Source organism: Miniopterus natalensis, chromosome 11 (assembly GCF_054644295.1).
Source record: "Miniopterus natalensis isolate mMinNat1 chromosome 11, mMinNat1.hap1, whole genome shotgun sequence".
NCBI classification, from domain to species: domain Eukaryota; kingdom Metazoa; phylum Chordata; class Mammalia; order Chiroptera; family Miniopteridae; genus Miniopterus; species Miniopterus natalensis.
Window position 1 is genome coordinate 15,525,677 of NC_142091.1, and position 18,580 is coordinate 15,544,256.

General features: G+C 43.3%; 1 protein-coding gene across 1 annotated transcript in view; it reads left to right on the top strand.

Moving 5' to 3' along the window:
• The window catches only part of SLC35F2 (solute carrier family 35 member F2), a 52,184-nt gene extending 37,077 nt beyond the window's left edge, over nucleotides 1-15,107 (top strand). Inside the window, exons 3-8 of the mRNA XM_087822186.1 lie at nucleotides 1,341-1,468; nucleotides 6,392-6,551; nucleotides 7,377-7,533; nucleotides 8,256-8,308; nucleotides 8,840-8,994; nucleotides 14,621-15,107. Coding sequence (XP_087678312.1) covers nucleotides 1,341-1,468; nucleotides 6,392-6,551; nucleotides 7,377-7,533; nucleotides 8,256-8,308; nucleotides 8,840-8,994; nucleotides 14,621-14,806 — 839 coding nt within the window. The 3' untranslated portion in view covers nucleotides 14,807-15,107. The remainder of the gene's footprint in view (nucleotides 1-1,340; nucleotides 1,469-6,391; nucleotides 6,552-7,376; nucleotides 7,534-8,255; nucleotides 8,309-8,839; nucleotides 8,995-14,620) is intronic.
• Nucleotides 15,108-18,580: the final 3,473 nt, after the last annotated feature.

Here is an 18,580-nt window from a genome sequence, read left to right on the forward strand (position 1 = left end):
AACTCATTGAAGCCTCCCAACAAATCAAGTGAGTATTATTATTATCCCCGCTTTACAGATGAACAAACTGAGGCATGTAGAACTTCGATGACTTGCTCTAAGTCATAGAGGTAGTAACTGGTGGAGCCGGGATTCTAACGTAGGCAGCCAGCCCCCCAGAGGCTGTGCTCTCACCACGGTTCTGTACTGGGGGCTCCTTGTCATGATAACAACCATTCTTCTCTCAAGAGAAGGGCATGGTATAATAGAATAAGCTAAACGGGGTTGAATTTAGGAATGTGAGGACAATGGGTAACCCAAATCTATCGGGAGGGGGCAATACCTAAGGCACATAAGAAAAGCACCGATGTGGTGTTAGCTGATCTTCTTCTAATACAAACCTCAAAGTATCACTGGCATTCCCGTGTGTCAGGATAAAAAACTTATTTTTGTAAGAAAATAGAAACCAGGTGTAGGAGAGGGGAAACTATCTGAAGGGGAATGTACTGAATTTGGCAAGAGCTTTGAGGGTTGGAAATGGAACTGTCCCTTGGGTCATAGCCTGGACCTTGCTCTCCTCTGTAAGCATTGGCCTTTGATAAGTCACTGTGGCCCATAAATTCGGCAATACGGTCGCCCCAAGGGACGGTTGTTAGGTGCCTTCCAACCATATCGTGTTCAGGAAGACTCTGCTTTCAAGATTTTCCTGTTCATTGGGTTTTAATGATAATTACCTGGTCATGACCCTCAGTACCTTTGTTTCCTTGTAGGTTATCTTACAATAAGCCTTCTCATCTCTGTGCCAACGGTGTCTCTCCAGTGATGCTAGATTCTCCAAGGAAGTGAATCACAGTTAACTTGAATAAATAGAATTTGCTGAATAAAAGGTGTTTTTTCAATAGTGCCACTAAGTCATTTTCCCCCCAGATTCATCACTGACGTAATTTTCTCTTGAAAGCACATCTTTTGCAAAAGAATGACCACATGCAGGGTTTCCTTTGAAGAAGCCCATGAATGGAGGTTAAATCGCCAATGAATTCATTCGAAAACATTTCATTTCCTAGGATAAGCAGTAGCTTGTCAGGAATGGTGACACCCAAACGCGTATCAAGATATTATATTTCTGTCACAATAGGAAAGAGACTTCAACCACTTTTCTCTACCTACTTTCTCTCCAGTGCTTTCATTGAATACTTGGTCGCATATTAGAAAAACCTGACTCTGCCGAACTGTTGTAGAAATTTGCATTATGAGAAATGGAAATTAGAAGGGGCCACTTCCAAAACACACAGTAAACGCTAAGTCAACACCATGGCAGCGCTTTCAAGCAACAAGTACTAACCCAGATCTCTTTCAACCAGGCAGTAACAACCTTTTATACATCTTGAAAAGAAAATGGTGGAAATACATCCTGCTGGGACTGGCAGACGTGGAGGCCAATTACCTGATTGTGAGAGCGTACCAGTACACGACGCTAACCAGCGTCCAGGTAAGGGCGCGGCCTCCGATTAGGGTGGATTGCAGTTTTAAGAGAGGAATCTGAGCTCATATGTGTTCATAATTTTATGGAAAACCTGTTCACTTGAGGAAAACCTAAGCACAGGTGGATGCTATCTGTTTTCCAGTGGAGCATATGTGCTAATGAGTAAGGATTCTGGGAATTAGAGAAAATGTATACAAGTTAATGAGTTCCCAAACTGCAAATGATGTAGCAGCTTAGAACAGTTTCTACCCAAATAAGCATAAATATTTATTTGGCAACGGATGCTGTGATGTTGACGAGAGCTCTGCTTTATGTGTTCCTCTCCCACGGCATGTAAAGTGGATGTTCCTTTGTCCTACAGAAAAGGGGAGGTTTGCAAATAAAGTAGGTGTTCAAGACAGAGGAGTGATTGGAAGAACCTGCTAGACATCTTGGCTAGAGATGGTAGCCAAAGGCAAAACTTAACATCCGAATTTGTTTATTAGGATTTCAGCCTCTGGATTGAAAGAAAAATGTTCCTATATAGCAGTACTTTTCAACTTGGTGGAGTGGAAGAAGACGGATTCAGTTGTCTTTTCTTTTTTTAATTGAATTTATTGGAGTATATGTGAATCTAATGAACAAAATAAACTGATGAACAGCGTGGAATCAGAGGCATGGATACAAGGAACAGACTGACAGTGGTCAGAGGGGAGGGGAGTTGGGCGGCTGGATTAAAAGGTGAAGGGATTAAGCCAAAAAAATCTATCTCCCGTAGACACAGACAACAATATGGTGATAGCGGGGAGGTGGGGGAGAGGATGGGGGTAGGTGGAGGTGGGCAAAGGGGGGATGGGAAGAGACTTCGCTTTGGGTAATGGGCTCACAGTGCAGTGTGATTCAGTTGTCTTAATGTTAGGAAACTATGGGATGTATCCTAACACCGACTCACCATTACTAACAACATGTTTCATAAATGGAGGTGAAAGTGAGATAGACTCTATTGCCAGGTTTAGACTTCACCGTTTAATGAATTTATACCTTTTTGATGTATTGCTTTTCTCACTATGTAAAACAGAGATGCTCTTATTTGATCTCCAGATTTTAGGCATGTGGAAAAATTGAAGTGAAGTGAGATTAGATTTGGAAAAGATAAGGACTGATGGAAACTCAGTATTTTCCAATGTGAATATACATTAAATGCTGTTATTACCCAAACGCATTTTATTAAATGCTTTCGTTTTTGTAACATGGTGCTAGGCATGGTCCATAGCAAACCTTTCTCTCTCTTTTTTTTTAAAAAAAATATCTTTATTGATTTCAGAGAGAGGAAGGGAGAGAAAGAGAGAGAAACATCAATGATGAGAGAGTCATCGTTGCTCGGCTGCCTCCTGCACACCCCCACTGGGGATCGAGCCCGCAACCCGAGCATGTGCCCTGACCAGGAATCGACGCTCAACCGCTGAGCTGCGCCAGCTGGGCAAACCTCTTGGATTTTGACGGGCATGAGCTTAACAGCCCAGATAGGAAATATTTGTTAAAACAGACATTATAGGAGGTACATGGAAAAACCCGGAATTTCATAAAAACTAAAAGCAGGAGTTAGTTACCTAGAGGATGAAGTTCATCACAAACAGTATTAACTGTACTTTAAACAATGGGCAGGGAGTATGTAGAAAATAGCATTTTCTAGTCCCATCCACCCTCGTGATCTCACAGACAACTCAATGACTTGCTTACAATTTCCAGAAACTTTGATCTCTGACTAACGATGATTAGAAGGTTTGAATTGGTGCAAGGTCTAAACACAGAGGCGTGTTAACACACTGGCACCGGGGTGTTTGTGACTGGAGTTCATGTCTTATAGTATCCAAAATAATGCTTTCATCTTAGCCGCTTAGAAAAACCTAAGCATTTGGTTGTCAAAAGTTATGTACTCATGGCTCCAGCAAGGAGTATATTTTATTTATTTATTTATTTGTTATTTATTTATTATGCATGTATGTATGTATTTATTTTTCCCATCTCCATTTATCCCCCTATGCCCCTTCCATCTCCACCCACCCTCCCCACCACGGAGTGTATTTTTAAAAGCCACCTGACGACTGGCGCCCGCTCCAGCAGTGGAGAGCGCCTGCCCCAGGAATTCCTCTGAGTCTTTACTCCAGTAAATCTCTGGCCTGGGTCATCTGAAAGGGTGGATATTTGGACTTGATGGTCTTTGAACCTCCTTCTTAAGGACTCCTGCACAGATTCTGTAATTATGAGTAGTAACCTAGGCATTTACGTGAAATTCAGGATGTGGCCGTCGACACCCCGCGGCCTAGGTTTCTACTCACCTCTCCTCCCACTTTGCTGCCACATGTGCATGGCCCCCACCCACAGTCTGCTTCTCCCCTCTCGTGTGGCTTTGTTCTTTCTAGAATGTTTGAAGACCTCCTGCTCCATTCTCTAAGGCTGAATTCAGTTTTACTTTCTCCTCTATACTCCATTGTATCTCTAATAAAGTCTGACTCATTTTTATACCTACGCCTTCCCCGCCCTCCAGGGTCTTACTTAGTACCTTTTGCTTACTGTGACTGTACAATAATTAAAAAAAAAAAAAAAAAAGTATCTTTATTGATTTCAGAGAGAGGAAGGGAGAGAGAAAGAGAGGGATAGAAACATCAATGATGAGAGAGTCATGGATCGGCTGCGTCCTGCACGCGCCCGACTGGGAATCGAGCCCTCAACCCAGGCATGTGCCCTGACCGGGAATCGAACCATCCTGGGCTGTACAATAATTTTTATTTTTATTATTATTATTTTTAATATATCTTTATTGATTTCAGAGAAAGGAAAGGAGAGGGAGAGAGAGATAGAAACATCAACGACGAGAGAGTCATTGATCAAGCCCGCAACCCGGGCATGTGCCCTGACCGGGAATCGAACCCCGATCGCCTGGATCCTAGGTCGACGCTCAACCGCTGAGCCACGCCCGGCTGGGCGTACAATAATTTTTAAAATTTAAATTAAATAGGGGGACCCTTGGAACTGAGAGCATCAGAGAATCACCAAGAATACATCTCGAAAAGGAGGTTCAATGTAGATAAACAGCTGGATGCAATAGATGTCAGATAAGAAGCCCTAGAGTTTTGGAGTTGGAAGGGACTTGTGAGATCGTTTGGTCTGACCTCTTCATTTCCTATTTTGGCTCAGAGGGTGACTGGCTGTGACTCGCACAGTTGGTTGGGGGTTGGGGAGTCTGGAACTCTCACCACGACCTAAGCAGTTCCCTTATGTGGCCACTCATTGCCCACCAAAATTGTTAAAAATAGAGCAAATTTAAGTTTGATTTTAAGATATGATTCAAAGACAGGGAGCCTCCTGTGAGAGGTTTTAGTGCCTGTCTCTACTTTTTTGTTTAAGGAATGTAGTTCAGACTTTGTTAAGTCATTCCGGCTGGATTCTGCTGGTGTCTTCCGGGACAGGCTATTATCATTCGCATCTTTGCGGCTTTGTTGTTCAGGCGGGCTTGATAAAGCACTTAGGAGATTAGAGTTCTGCAGCTGGAATAAATATCTAGGCAAGGCGCCCATTCCGGCAGGGGCGGCAGACTTCAGTGAGGACACTGCAGTGACGGAGGATTAGCCAACAGCTGCGGGCAGGATCCAACAGGCTGCTGGAGGTTTAGGGCCCTGCCTCGTCCAGGGTGGAACAGACACAGGGAGAATCCCAGGCAAGGCTAAAAGCAACAGGATGATTTTGGATTTGCTATAATTTTGTCACCCTTAATCCCCCTGCCTTCCAGACTGGCAATAGCAGGGGTGTAGCAAGTATTTTCTGGACCCAGGGTCAACAGGTGATGGAGGAGCATATGACAAACTCGAGTATGTGCTGTGAGCTGGTGCCTGTCTGACAGGGTGGGTCGGACACCGTCAGGGGGATGGTGTCTTCTTGCTTTCTCACAGTAACTGGCACTTTTTTGTAGCTCTCAGCCCAATGGCAGTTAAATATCTGGCTGTGTGATTAATTATTCTGTGTCTGTCTAGCCTTCTGTATGCTCCTGAGGACAGGGCTTGCGTCTGTCTTTTTCTCTACATTCCAGCTCCTCTCAGTGTGTCTCCCATGCTGAAATATTTGTTGACTGAGTGAATGGGTATGTGCAGGTAGGAAAGTTTGCCTATTGAACTTAAGGATAAACCCAGTGGCAATGTAAAGGTAAGTTGCACAGGCCGTCGGGCAGAATTCCTGGATTGAGCAACTATCGCTCTGACTTTTTTTTTTTTTTTTATCCTTACCTGAGGATATTTTTTCCATCGATTTTTAGAGAGAGTGGGAGGGAGGCAGAGAGAGAGAGACACATCAATTGGTTGCCTCCCAAATGAGCCCCGGGATAGAGTCTGCACCCGAGGTATGTGCCTTTGACCAGGAATTGAACCTGAGACCCTTTGGTCCACAGGCTGATGCTCTAACCACTGAGAAAACCGGCCAGGGTTTTAACTGTGTGACTTTGGACCACTCATTTAACCTCTCTGGGACTTTGTTTTCCCTCCTGTAAAATAGGCTTTGCAGTTTCAATCTCATAGGGTTGCTGTGAGGATTAAATGAGTTAATCCAGGTAAAGCATTCAGTACAGGGCTGGCAATCAATAACAATGCTCAATAAATGCCAACTTAAAAAAAAATATTTTTATTGATTTCAGGGAGGGAAAGGGAGAGATAGAAACATCAATGGTGAGAGAGAATCATTGATCGGCTGCCTCCTGCACGCCCCCTACTGGGGATGGAGCCCACAACCTGGGCATGTGCCCTGACCAGGAATCGAACCGTGACCTCCTGGTTCATCGGTCAACGCTCAGCTGCTGAGCCATGCCTGCTGGACATCAATGCTAACTTCTGTTATAACTTAATTACATGTATGTTAGCTGACGAGAGGTGTTTTACGCTGTTTGTTTCTCTTCCCATGCAGCTTTTGGATTGCTTTGGGATTCCGGTGTTGATGGCCCTCTCATGGTTCGTTCTTTATGCGAGATACAGAGTGATCCACTTCATTGCTGTGGCTGTGTGTCTGCTGGGCGTCGGGACTATGGTTGGTGCAGACATACTGGCAGGGAGGGAAGACAATTCAGGTAAGACTGTGTTCCTTAATTTTGGGTCAGTCCCGGAGAAAAGTTTTGCTTAAGTTTTCCCTTTTATTTTTCAAATACATAGCAAAAGGCAGGAAACATGTCCTGTTAACTGTCTTTTCAATTTTATTTTTAGATTTATTTGCTCCCTCTGGTACTGTAACCACTTCCACAAAGCACCTTTTATGTTCCTACCGGCCCAAAGTTCTTGTTCCCTTTTGTCACACTAATTTTGTTTTGTTTCATGAAAGAAGTTTCTTTATGTAGTTACAGTCTTCTTTTGGTACAGTTACTGGAAAATGTACTATAGATTCTTTTTTTTTCTTTTTTTAAAAATATCGAATAGAGACTTTGTGTCCACTCTGTGGATGAAAACACTTTGATGTTCTTTGGATCAAGGTTCAGGCAATTGATGGTATAAAATCTCAATAAGGTCCACGAGTTCACCCAGTCCACAGGTGACGTCAATATCTCTCTTAAGAGAGAAATGACCTTGCTCACCTAGCTTCCTTCCCTATAATTTTCAATTAATTGCCTTCAATAAATTCCGCTAATTTCTCATGTCACAGAATCATTTTCTGAGACCTTACATTAAGACATGTACCACCACCTTCCAGTCTGTAAGTCTCTTGAGGAGTCAAAATATGAAAAAAATCATAGCAGAATTGTGCCGGAAAGTGAGAAGATTAAGAGCCTTTAAACTTCTAGAACTCAGGGTTTCTCCTTCCATAAAATCTTGATGTTAGGTGAACACGAGCCTCCCGGAGGCAAGCTGAAGAGGCTTCCCTATTGACGGTGTGTTCCGTTTTGTGGCTTGTCTTCCTACAGGCAGCAATGTGCTGATCGGTGACATCTTGGTCCTTGTGGGCGCTTCCCTCTATGCCATTTCCAATGTGTGCGAGGAATACATTGTGAAGAAGCTGAGCAGGCAGGAGTTTTTAGGAATGGTGGGCTTATTTGGAACAATCATCAGTGGCATACAGCTGTAAGTCTAAAATTTTCCTTAAAAACAGAATAAGCAAGTACGTCATAGAGAATTACTTTCCAGTTACCAACATCCAATGTTTATTTGGCCCAGATTCACCTTAAAAATCAGGAACTTGCTAAATATATATTAGAGGAGTTTTGAAATATTAAGAATTATGTCTTATTTTCTTACACATTTGGTACAGGCATTACCAGTAAAGACTTTTTTTTCCAGTTATTTCTGGACAATATTTAACTTTGTATTTTCTCCTATAGTGGACTACTATTATTATTATTTTTAAAAAAATATATCTTTATTGATTTCAGAGAGAGGAAAGGAGAGGGAGAGAGAGAGACTGAAACATCAATGATGAGAGAGTCATTGATCGGCTGCCTCCTGCACACCCCCCACTGGGGATCGAGCCCGCAACCCGGGCATGTGCCCTGACCGGGAATCGAACCCCACTTGCCTGGATCCTCGGTTGACACTCCACCACTGAGCCACGCCCGGCCGGGCTAGTGGACTACTGTTGAGGAGGGCTTTAAGGGAGTCAAATATGTTTATGGATTCCTTTGATTTTATTCTTTGTCATTTTTATAAAATATTGTTATTTTATACTCTAAGAAAGATTCAGAAGTCAACATAATTCCTCACCTTATTTGAAGTATAGCACCTAAATGCGTTTTAAGTAGTGAAAATTAGCATGTGGATCTCTCTGTGACCTCTTGCTTTAATCTTAGATTGCTTGTGGAATATAAGGATATTGCCAGCATTCACTGGGACTGGAAAATTGGTATGTATGTAAAGGATCATTCTTTGTAGTCAATATCTTTTCCTCTAACTGACAAAAACACACAGCAAGAAACAAATGCTTCATTTTAATAACATTCAGGCATTTTTGTAAAATCAGAGTAATTCAATATACAGTGTAGTGATTTGCTTTGAATTTTCTCTGAGAACTTGTGAACGAACCTCCATAGAAGTTAATTTTTAATCTTTACCTTCAGGAATAGCCTTTCTTTACTAGGAATTCTGAGCAAGACAGACCTTTGTCACATGAGCTTTCAATTAGATCTGTTATCTCGAGTTTTCAGACTTTCTGTGAAGGTTGTCTGCTTGACCATTCAACACCCTGTTGTATTTTGAAGTCCTTCACCTGCATCACATCTTGGTTTTATTATTTTTCCCGAGAGTGTTGTATGTCTCATTTGCAATGCTGATGTTAACATGGGCCTTTGCAGATAGTCGGTTAAAGGGTCAGGGATTTTATATGGCAGACAGTCCGTAAGCACCTTGCCTTCTGATTCCTTCTGTGTTTTCACAGCCCTGCTGTTCGCGGCATTTGCCCTCTGTATGTTCTGCCTGTACAGCTTCATGCCACTGGTGATTAAAGTTACCAGTGCCACCTCTGTCAACCTGGGCATCCTGACAGCCGACCTCTACAGCCTTTTCTTTGGGCTCTTTCTCTTTGGCTATAAGGTAAGCAAACAGAAATCACATTCAAATAAGAAAGAATACTTACTTAGTCCAAAAGAAGTAGCGGGCTTCTTCAAGATTTTGGATCCAAAAATAAAACCATCTCGTCCTCTTGGCAAAAATTTCATTGGACAGTCCTTAAACCTTTTGTTATTGCTTCCAAATTAGAAAATTGACCCAAATAAGAATTGTTCTAGGTTTTTCTAAAAGGCGAAATGCAATGGATTTCCTCTTTGGTATGGCCTAGGACACTATTGTACGGAAATGCTAATACATGTTGCCTGGCGATAAACAAGGAATCCCAGAGCCACTGTTGACTTTAAAAGACCATCTCACCTACCGTGGGCATCCTGAGCTTCTCCCCGCTTAGATTTATTGGGATATAATTTACAAGTGTGTAAATTTAAGGTGTACAGCGTGTTGATTTGACACACTTACATGTTGCAAAGCCCTAATACACAGATAAAAAGCCTGTGGAACCCATTGGAAGGGAGATCATTGTATTATCTTGCATGCAGTGGTTGGAGTGGTTCCATCCTTGATGGTAATTTTATATCTGGAAGGGACCTTAAAGGTAATTCAGTCTAGTGGTTTTTCAGACATTTTCTGTCTTTGCAGCCTTACAGCATTCACAAGTGTAATCTGCTCCCATCAGTAACAGCTCTTATTACATGTAGTAATTCTCAAGGAGAGGGAGGTGGGAAGGGATGAATCAGTGTCTTCAAAGGAAACAAGGGAGCAAATATAGCATCTCCAGAGAGTCTGATACACCTTCCCTTGAAAATTGCAGAATAAATGATCTTATTTTAGAGATGGGGAAACAAAGGCCCAGGGAGTTTTTGTGTAATTAAGTGACTTACCCTTAGTGAGCAGCTGGGTAGCAGTAAAGTCAAGACAGAACCTTAGTAGTTATCAGTCTTACGGTTCAGTCTTCTTCCCACTGCACCTTCTTCTCTATTTTCATTATTAAGGTGAGAAGCTCAAGCTTATGTATTTATCAAGTTAAAGTCTTGTGCATTAGAGAGAGCCAGTAAGTAGGTTTTTTTTTAATACTTCACAGCTAATTTAAAAACTCTTAGGACAGCAGGTCTCATACTTTTTTAAATCTTAGGATCTTTTTAAATGCTTAAAAATTGAAGACTGCAGGTCACTTATTTCTATGATTTATCATATTAGAATTTAAAGCTGAGATATTTAAAAAATATTTATTAACTCATTAAGAAAATAATAAACTCATTGCCCTGGCTGGTGTGGCTCAGTTGGTTGGAGTGTTGTCCCGTGCACCAAAAGGTGGCAGGTTTGATTTCCAGTCAGGGCACATACCAAGGTTTTGAGTTTGATCCCCAGTCAGGGGGCACACGGGGGAGGCAACTGATCGATGTTTCTCTCTCACATCAGTGTTTCTTTCTCTCTCTCACTCACTCTCCCTCTTCCTCTCTCAAAAATAAAAAAAATTTTTTTTGAAAGAACTATATTTGCCAAAATAAAAAAGACTTAGTGAGAATGACATTGATTTACATTTACATTTAAAAAAATCTCTTTAATGTATGACTTATTGAAAAACAATAACATCTGGTTCTTCATTCTGCCTTGTGATATCACATGTCATGTAGTCTCTGGAACATTCCATTGTGTGTTTCTAAGAGAATGAAAGCAAAAAAGACAAATAGCATCTTAGTATTACTATAATAAGAGTTTTGACCTTATAGGCTTCCTGAAAACTTCTTGGGTATCTTCAAGAGTCTTTGGACCACATCTTGAGAACTGCTGCTGTAGCAGTCTGCCTTTCCTCAGTATACCTTCAGTGAATGCCTGTTGACCTGTTTGCTACCTTTCCCCACAGTCATTTGAACAAGCAGGATGTTGGCTGTCACGAGATCATTTTAGTTTTCAGTAGGGGATAGCAACTACCTTTCTTTGTCTTTGTACAATTTTGTATCCAGCCAGAAATCTCTGGCACTGATTTACACTATGCCCAGTAATTGGCTGTGAATTCACACTGCCTACTTCAGTGGCTTCTCAGAAATTTCTACTTAGAGGTGCATAAACCATTCTGCCTTGCAAAGTTACATGTGACAGGAACCAGCTGTTATCTTTGCAAACTTGCTGGTTAAGGTATTCCTGAACTAAGACTGGAAGAGTATTTTTAGGTTTTTAGAAACAGCATTAAACAGTAAAAAAAAAAAAAAGTGCAGCTAATTCAGAGTGATCCTGACAGGCCTAGATTTTTTTCCCCCTGTGAAAGTGAGTTGTTCTGTGGAACTGTGCTTGCATTTCACATGGCCACCCCTGGAGGGTGATAGTGTTTCTGTCCTGCAGTTCAAGGCCGGTTGATAGCTACAAGAAAGCCTGAGAGCTCAACCGTATAACCAGTGCTCACCGGTGCTTTTTTTTAAAAACCAAACATACTGATTTAGCTTTAGTAGTTTAACTTTTAACTGTCCCTCATAAGTAAAATGATGTCAAAGGAGGAAGTAAGGTTAAAGAAATACAGGCTTAGAGGTAAAAGTACACTTGTCACTGCCAAACTGTTGGAAGCTCCCCTTAATGTAAATATTTGCTCTTTAACTGCTCTAACTTTTAATATGGAGAAAGTCCTTCTGTGTGCCACGTTTTTGGCCACGTGACTTTATTCTCAAAATTGGATACAGCCTTTCCAGCTGTTTTACTCTCTGTTTCCTTGACTCTGCATGTTGGGCAGCTCACTCTTGAATCAGATCAGATTTTATCGCTTTTGGTCAAAGGTCATTTCAAGACAGAACAGAGGAGGCTTCTGTGCTTTTCAGAGTAAATTACAGAGGTGGAAGACCAAGCATAAAGAAGATAACCTAGCATTTAAAAAATATGTTTTTATTGATTTCAGAGAGAGGAAAGGAGAGGGAGAGAGAGAGAAACCTCAAGGATGAGAGTCATTGATCGGCTGCCTCCTGCACGCCCCTTACTGGGGATCGAGCCCATAGCCCGAGCTGCACCCTGACCGTGGATCGAACTGGTGACCTCCTAGTTCATGGGTTGACTCTCAACCACTGGGCCACACTGGCTGGGCAATACCTAGCATTTTAAAAGTAATTTTTAAAGACAGAATCTTAAGCCCAGTATACCTCCAGTTTGTAAAATTGTAATATCTAAAATAACTGGCTCTGATTTTTTCAGACAGTTGAAAAAGAGGTTTAAAAATTTCTATACTCATCTGTGTCGGACTCTTAAGTAAATACCTGTTGAACAGAGTAGCCACAGAAACTTCCCATATAGACCCAGACACAAGGGTGGAATTTAAACAAAAGAAAAAGGGTGAGGGTGTCTAATCCAGGAGACTTACCTCACTCCCGCACAGCCCATCCCTTCTAATAAAGGTGCTTTGATTTAATCACCTGCCTTCTTATCAGGGACAAGGTGCGTTTTCTTCTAAATATTTAGAACCACCAGACCAAATGACATGTTTTGAGTAAGTTATATAGGTTTTTCCCTCGGGTAACTGAACATTTTATAGGAGAGCATAATTAACTTTCATAATACTGTCTTAAAAAGTTTAGGGTACTCTAAATAGCTTTAACTTCCTCTCCTATTCTCTGAACTCCACGCCTCCCCCCCCTTCCCCAAACATTATTAAACACCAGCTATGTATTGGGCACTGTGTTGAGTATTGGGTCTAAGAATTAAAGTTAGTAGTAGGAAGTCAGTTGGGTTGCTCAGCTTGACATTAACATTGGCTTTGCATCAGCACTGAATCCAGTGAAGGCTTTCCTGCCTTAGAGAGGGCTGTGGCTCCTCTATTCCTTAAGCAGTTCTAAAGGTTTAAGGTTAAGAGGTAATTGAGCATCACCATTGAGCCAGTGGTGACCCACAGAAGCCCCCAGCTGGAGATGACCAGCAGCCTACCTGATTCCTATTTCATTTTTCCTTCTACCTTTGGGAGTATAGCTTGTTTTTTCTTCTCTCATCTTTCTCTTCTCCTTCCCCAACCCATTCTGTTTTATTATTGTTTTCCTTTGTTATCCCCTGATATGATCTCTTTTTATTGGGCATACTATGAAATCCAAGCTAATTTAAAAGCATTCATTGGCTTGAATAAAGTAGCATGCCTCATTCTTAATTTTAAAATCAGGTTAGCAGGACCACTTATAAATTGTGTTTGCCCAGCCAGGCGTGGCTCAGCGGTTGAGCATCCACCTGGGATCCAGGAGGTCGGGGTTCGATTCCTGGTCAGAGCACAAGCCTGGGTTTCGGGCTTGATCTCCAGTTGGGGGCATGCAGGAAGCAGCCGATCAATGACTCTCTCATCACTGATGTTTCTATTTCTCTCTCTCCCTCTCCCTTCCTTTCTCTGAAATCAATAAAGGTATATTAAAAAAAAAATTGTGTTTGCGTGTTCCAAGAAAAAAAATAAATGATCTTGGGCATCTAATTACACATTCATTATGCTACATAGTTTCCCTAAATTTTACTCCATGCTTCTTGGCCAGTCTTTTCCCATTCTCTTTCTGTGTTTTATTTTTCATGCTGTTAAAAACAAATACTAATTTCCTAACACTTGAACTTTTGTATGGATCCTCAATTCAAATAGAAGCAAATATATAGAGTACGTTTTATTTATTTAAACTTTGCATTATTTGGAATATCATTTTCAGTGAAAATACACAATGAATTAGCATTGTCTTCAGTGCATTTTGTTCTGGTTTGTAACCCTAAAAAACGGGCAGGCTGGGGAAGGTCAGCGGGAACTCCATCCATCCTCGTGGTGTGTCTGTCAGATTATAAGCTCTTGCTTATAATTCGTTCTTCCAGGAGCAGAGAGGGTCGGAGGTGCCTCCTGCCAGGCTCCATTCTCTGCAGTTGTCCAACTGGACCTGACACCAGTAACCTCTTTGGGCTTCAGACTCTTCTGAAAAAACTATGTCTGAGACTCTTATCAGCTCTAAAATGCTGAATCTGCTCAGTCCACCATGAATTTTACTAAGTAACACTTGCCTACAGAAACAAGATAATTTATTAAATTTTAACAAAGTGAATTTTATTGGAATAGCAGAGATGAGGGGTTGTTGACAAGTTGTCACATCTGTACATCCACTTTTTTTAACCCTCACCTGAGGATATGTTTATTGACTTTTTTTAGAGTGAGAGGAAGGGAGAGAGAGAAAGAGAGAAACATCGATGTGAGAGAGAAACATCGATTGGTTGCCTCCCCAACGTGCCCCAACCAGGATTCGAACCCAAAACCTAGGTATGTATCCTGACCGGGGATCGGACCCACAACCTTTTTTGTTGTACGAGAGGATGCTGTAACCAACTGAGCCACCCGGCCAGGGCCGTGCGCACACATTTTATCTTAGGTCCTGTCTTCCTCTGTTTCATAACAATATTGTACGCTGGCCTGGGGTCTGAATTGGGCTCTCTCATGGTATCCATACTAACCTTTTAGTCTCTGAATTAAGGGGGACTAGTTGCAAGGAGGGGTGCAGCTAGATTGTCACAGAGAAAGGCAAAAGCTCCGTTTCCTAGGGCCGGAAGGGGCCAGGCGGCTGCTGTGCCAGGGCAGGTGGTGAGCCCGGGCGCTCACCATCACGCGCGCACAGGAGGGCTTTGGCAGAGGCCGCCGCACAGATAACCCGCAGCTGCTCTTCTCTCCTAGTTTTCGGGGCTCTACATCCTCTCCTTCACCGTCATCATGGTGGGCTTCGTCCTGTACTGCTCCACGCCCACGCGCACGGCAGAGCCGGCCGAGAGCAGCGTGCCCCCGGCCGCCAGCATCGGAATCGACAACCTGGGGCTGAAGCTGGAGGAGAGCCTCCCGGAGGCCCACTCTGCAGTCCTGTAGCCGGACAAGGGGCGCCCGTCCCCCGAGGCTTCCTGGGAAACGGGGAGCTGCCACCGGAGAAAGCAGAGCCTGCTGACTGCTGAGGGGATACCTGGAAAATGACCAGCCTGAGAGCAGACGCCCCATGGCATTGGATGGGACCCACTGGCTAGATCTTACAAAGGAACACAAAATAATGTTCCAGATGTGCAAATACCAAGGTGAAGCGGAAGCCAAGCTAGGACTGTGCTTCTGTGTGTGAGGACCAACACCTGGTAGTGTCAGGAGACCAGGTGTGGCCCCACTCCGGGGCCTTGGAGGCACAGGTGAGCGAGCAGGACGGGGCAGGTGCCCACACCGCCAGCCTCAGGACAGGGCTGAAAGCGGGCTGTCTGGGCTGGGCGGGTGGTCAGGAGTAGGGGCGGTCCAGGGCAGGCTGGGGCAGGTTTCCTCGGTCGGAGGCTTCTGGGTTTTGTCTTCTGAGGCAGCCGTTGTCCATGAGCCACTGATGGGGTCTGGGGACTGATTGCCTACGGCAGGAGAGCGGGTGGGGCGGCACTGGAGAAATGCCGAGATGCACATGTGAGCACCATAGAAGCGTTCACCTGGGACCCTCTGTCCGTTGTTAAAAGGGTACTGCACCCCCTCTTACCAAATTCTATGTACCTTGAGAGTTTTACAGAACTTCCTCAATGGAGGTTTGTAGGCAGCATCATTATGATATCAACTACCAGCATGCCACTGTACAAAAACTCTATGTAAACTTCCCGCTCATCCGCCTTAATCCTAGTGCCCCCCCCTCCCGCCTGCTCTCCCTGGAGTTGGGCAAAAGAAATTGAGAGTAAGTGTTCATATTATTAAAGTATTTTGATTTCATGGAAATACATCCACGGTGTGGTGTCTTTGATTAACCAGTTCCCCTTGTTGATTTTAAATGCCTTAATATATTCAAGATTTCTTCACATCCAACTTTTCAAAATCATGTCTTCTGTAAGGTAAAATAAACTTATCTCTTTGGGGTTATGCTGGGATGAAAGGAAATTCAGAGTGAGCTCACAGATCGATCTTGCCGGAATAAATATTTTTAAATTCTTTTTCTTTTTTAGAGTGAAATAACTTCTCATTCAAGGAAGCCAGTTAAAATTGATGTTTTGTTTTCATTCCCTACCAATAACAACTGTCAATGAGTGAAAAAAGTCATGTTAAAACATTTGGCATTTGGGGGAGTACTTTCAGTTTGATTAATACACTGCTTATTTCTTAAAATACCTTACTTAAGAATAAACCTGTAAAAAAAATAGTTTTACAAAAACAGAAAGAAAGAAAGAAACCTGTGTGTATAGGGGTAGTGATGACGTAGGGAATCTCAGGTGACAACATCCCACGTCTCAGGGCGGAGCTCAAATGTCATCTCCAAGATGCCTTTCTTGGGCCAGCCAGCTGCAGCCCCTCCTTTAGGCACCCAGGGCCCTGGGTCATCGCCTCGCAGCTCTTACTGAATTGAAGTGCTTGCCGCTTGCCTGCCCCACCTCACCACAGGTTGAGCTCTTCCAGGTCAACAACAGCCTGTTTTCATCTTTCTAGTCCTATGATTTGTTGGGTGTTTATTAGATGAGCTTTGTCTCTGGTCCCAGTTCAGAGCATTTAAAGGGAAATTGACCTAAAGTGAGGCCTTTTATGCAGGTACCTGCAGGCAGTAAGTTATCCTACCCTGCTCTGCTGCTCTTTCCGCTCATACCCTTAATCTTAGTGCTTCCCCTCACCTGCTCCCTCCGGAGTTGGGCAAGGCAGTTCCACTCTGGGCATCCCAAGTTAAAACTGGGAATCCAGTGTTCCAGAGAATCCATACTGTGAGTCACATGGCAGGACTGTAAGCCTGTGCATTCCGGTTTAAATAAGTGTAAAGACTGGGGGTTAGTTGAACCAGCTTGGACAATGTGTTTCTAAATATTTGGCTTATACACTCGCTTTTGAAACACAACCCACCCTTAAGTTGAGAACCTCCTGTAAATTCTTTTTCAGCCCACTAGAACAATATTCACTTTCCAATATTTTTGGTAGATATTTATGCCATTAAAGAAACCCTGCTGAATAGTATAGCTGCTAGGTTGCTCCCTAGTGTTGTGTAGGGGTAATAAATTGTGCAGTTGGACTGTGTAGCTCTGCACGAAGAGAGGGCTTTGCTGCTGCCATTTTCACTACTTGCTTTTTGAAACTAGGTTCTCTTTTGTGGCCAGGCAGCTGACCTTCCTCACCTTTCTGATACCAGCATCGCACAGAGAACTGGTATTATCAGCGGTGTTTCCAGCAGGTGGCGCTTTAACAAATATAGTGTAAAAAAGACCTGCGACAAACAATCTTTCATTTTATGGGGCCAACATAGCGTCCTGTTAAATCGCAGTGTTTTGTTTTAAAACAGGGTGTTATGACTGTCCTAGGCAGGGATCGCCCTTGGGTTAACAGATGAAAGATGAAGGCCTCTGAGGACAAGTGGACGCATCCTTCCTTGCGGGTCACACGGTTGGTGGCCAAGTTGAAAATAGAATCCAGGATTCCTTTCAGTTTAGCAGCTTAGAGTTCGATGCTGCTTCTCCGAAACGGAATTCTAGGCGCCCTGGTTCTCGGGGAGCTGCTGGGCCAGCGAATGCGAGTGCATCTCTAGTGGAGGAATCGGGTAGGTTTTCGTGTCAAAGCCGGCTTGGTAGTGCGGTTTTCTCTGCAGCCCTGGAGCCTGCCCTTTTAAGAGGCTGTCCACACTCATCTCTGTGAGGTCTGATGTATGCCTAGTCACGGTTCCCGTTTCTGTCACTATGGGATGGGCCGTTTTCATCTACATTTAATCACTTAGTATCTGGACATAGCCTCAGCCCTCATAAGATGTCAATAAATCAGGGAAATTCAGCAGATAGCCACTTAGCTGATTAAAAGGCAAGAGATTTATGAGGAAATTAGGTAATGCTGAACATGCAGTTCTCCGGCAGCCTGATAAAGGGTGTCTGGAGAAGCCTGGCCATGTTTAAGCGGCACATCAGGGCGGGGGCAGCCTCTCCAGAACAGCACAATTTTACCTGTAGGATTTAGTGGTCCAAAATTTCTTCTCCCAATCTGTCATCATGCACTTTATTCCTTGGTTTAATTGTCGCCCTCTTCTAGCAATTTTAATTTAAAGTGTAGATACTTTTGGAGAAGGAAATTTAGATGAAAAGGGGAGAGAAGTGATACCCAAAAAAAAGGGAGAACCATTTGCACAATTATTGGCTTCAGTTGAGCATAACAAGCATTTAGATGGTGCCATATAATCACCATTCATTCAACTATGGGTATTCAGGGCCTGCTCGATGGGGAGGTCAAGGTTCCTTATACAAGGTGTGATGTATAGGGCTCCCAGCGCTAGTAGCTGGAGTTTCCACGCAGAGGCCCACCTTTCCTGATTTTGGAGGTTTCTTTCTGCCTGGTGACTGTGTTTTTCCACGTTTGCTTGAGTATTTCACATTCTTCTTGATTCCTATTCTGACTCTGTCCTTGCGATCCCATGTGGGACCTTATCCAGCTTGCTAGGGCAGTGCATGCACCTTTACATGGGGACACACACACTGTCACCATCATCCCCTCCCCTCTGCCCCCAACATCTTATTTCTCCAGAAATTGCTGCCGTCGATAGGACTGATTGCAGCAGCATCGTAGAATCTACCCCACCCCACAAACATCTAGAGCATTCCTCTAGAACTTCATGTCCCCAGTCCACCTGTTGGATTGTGTGTATGTGGCACCTTGAGTCGGACACAATTGATGTAC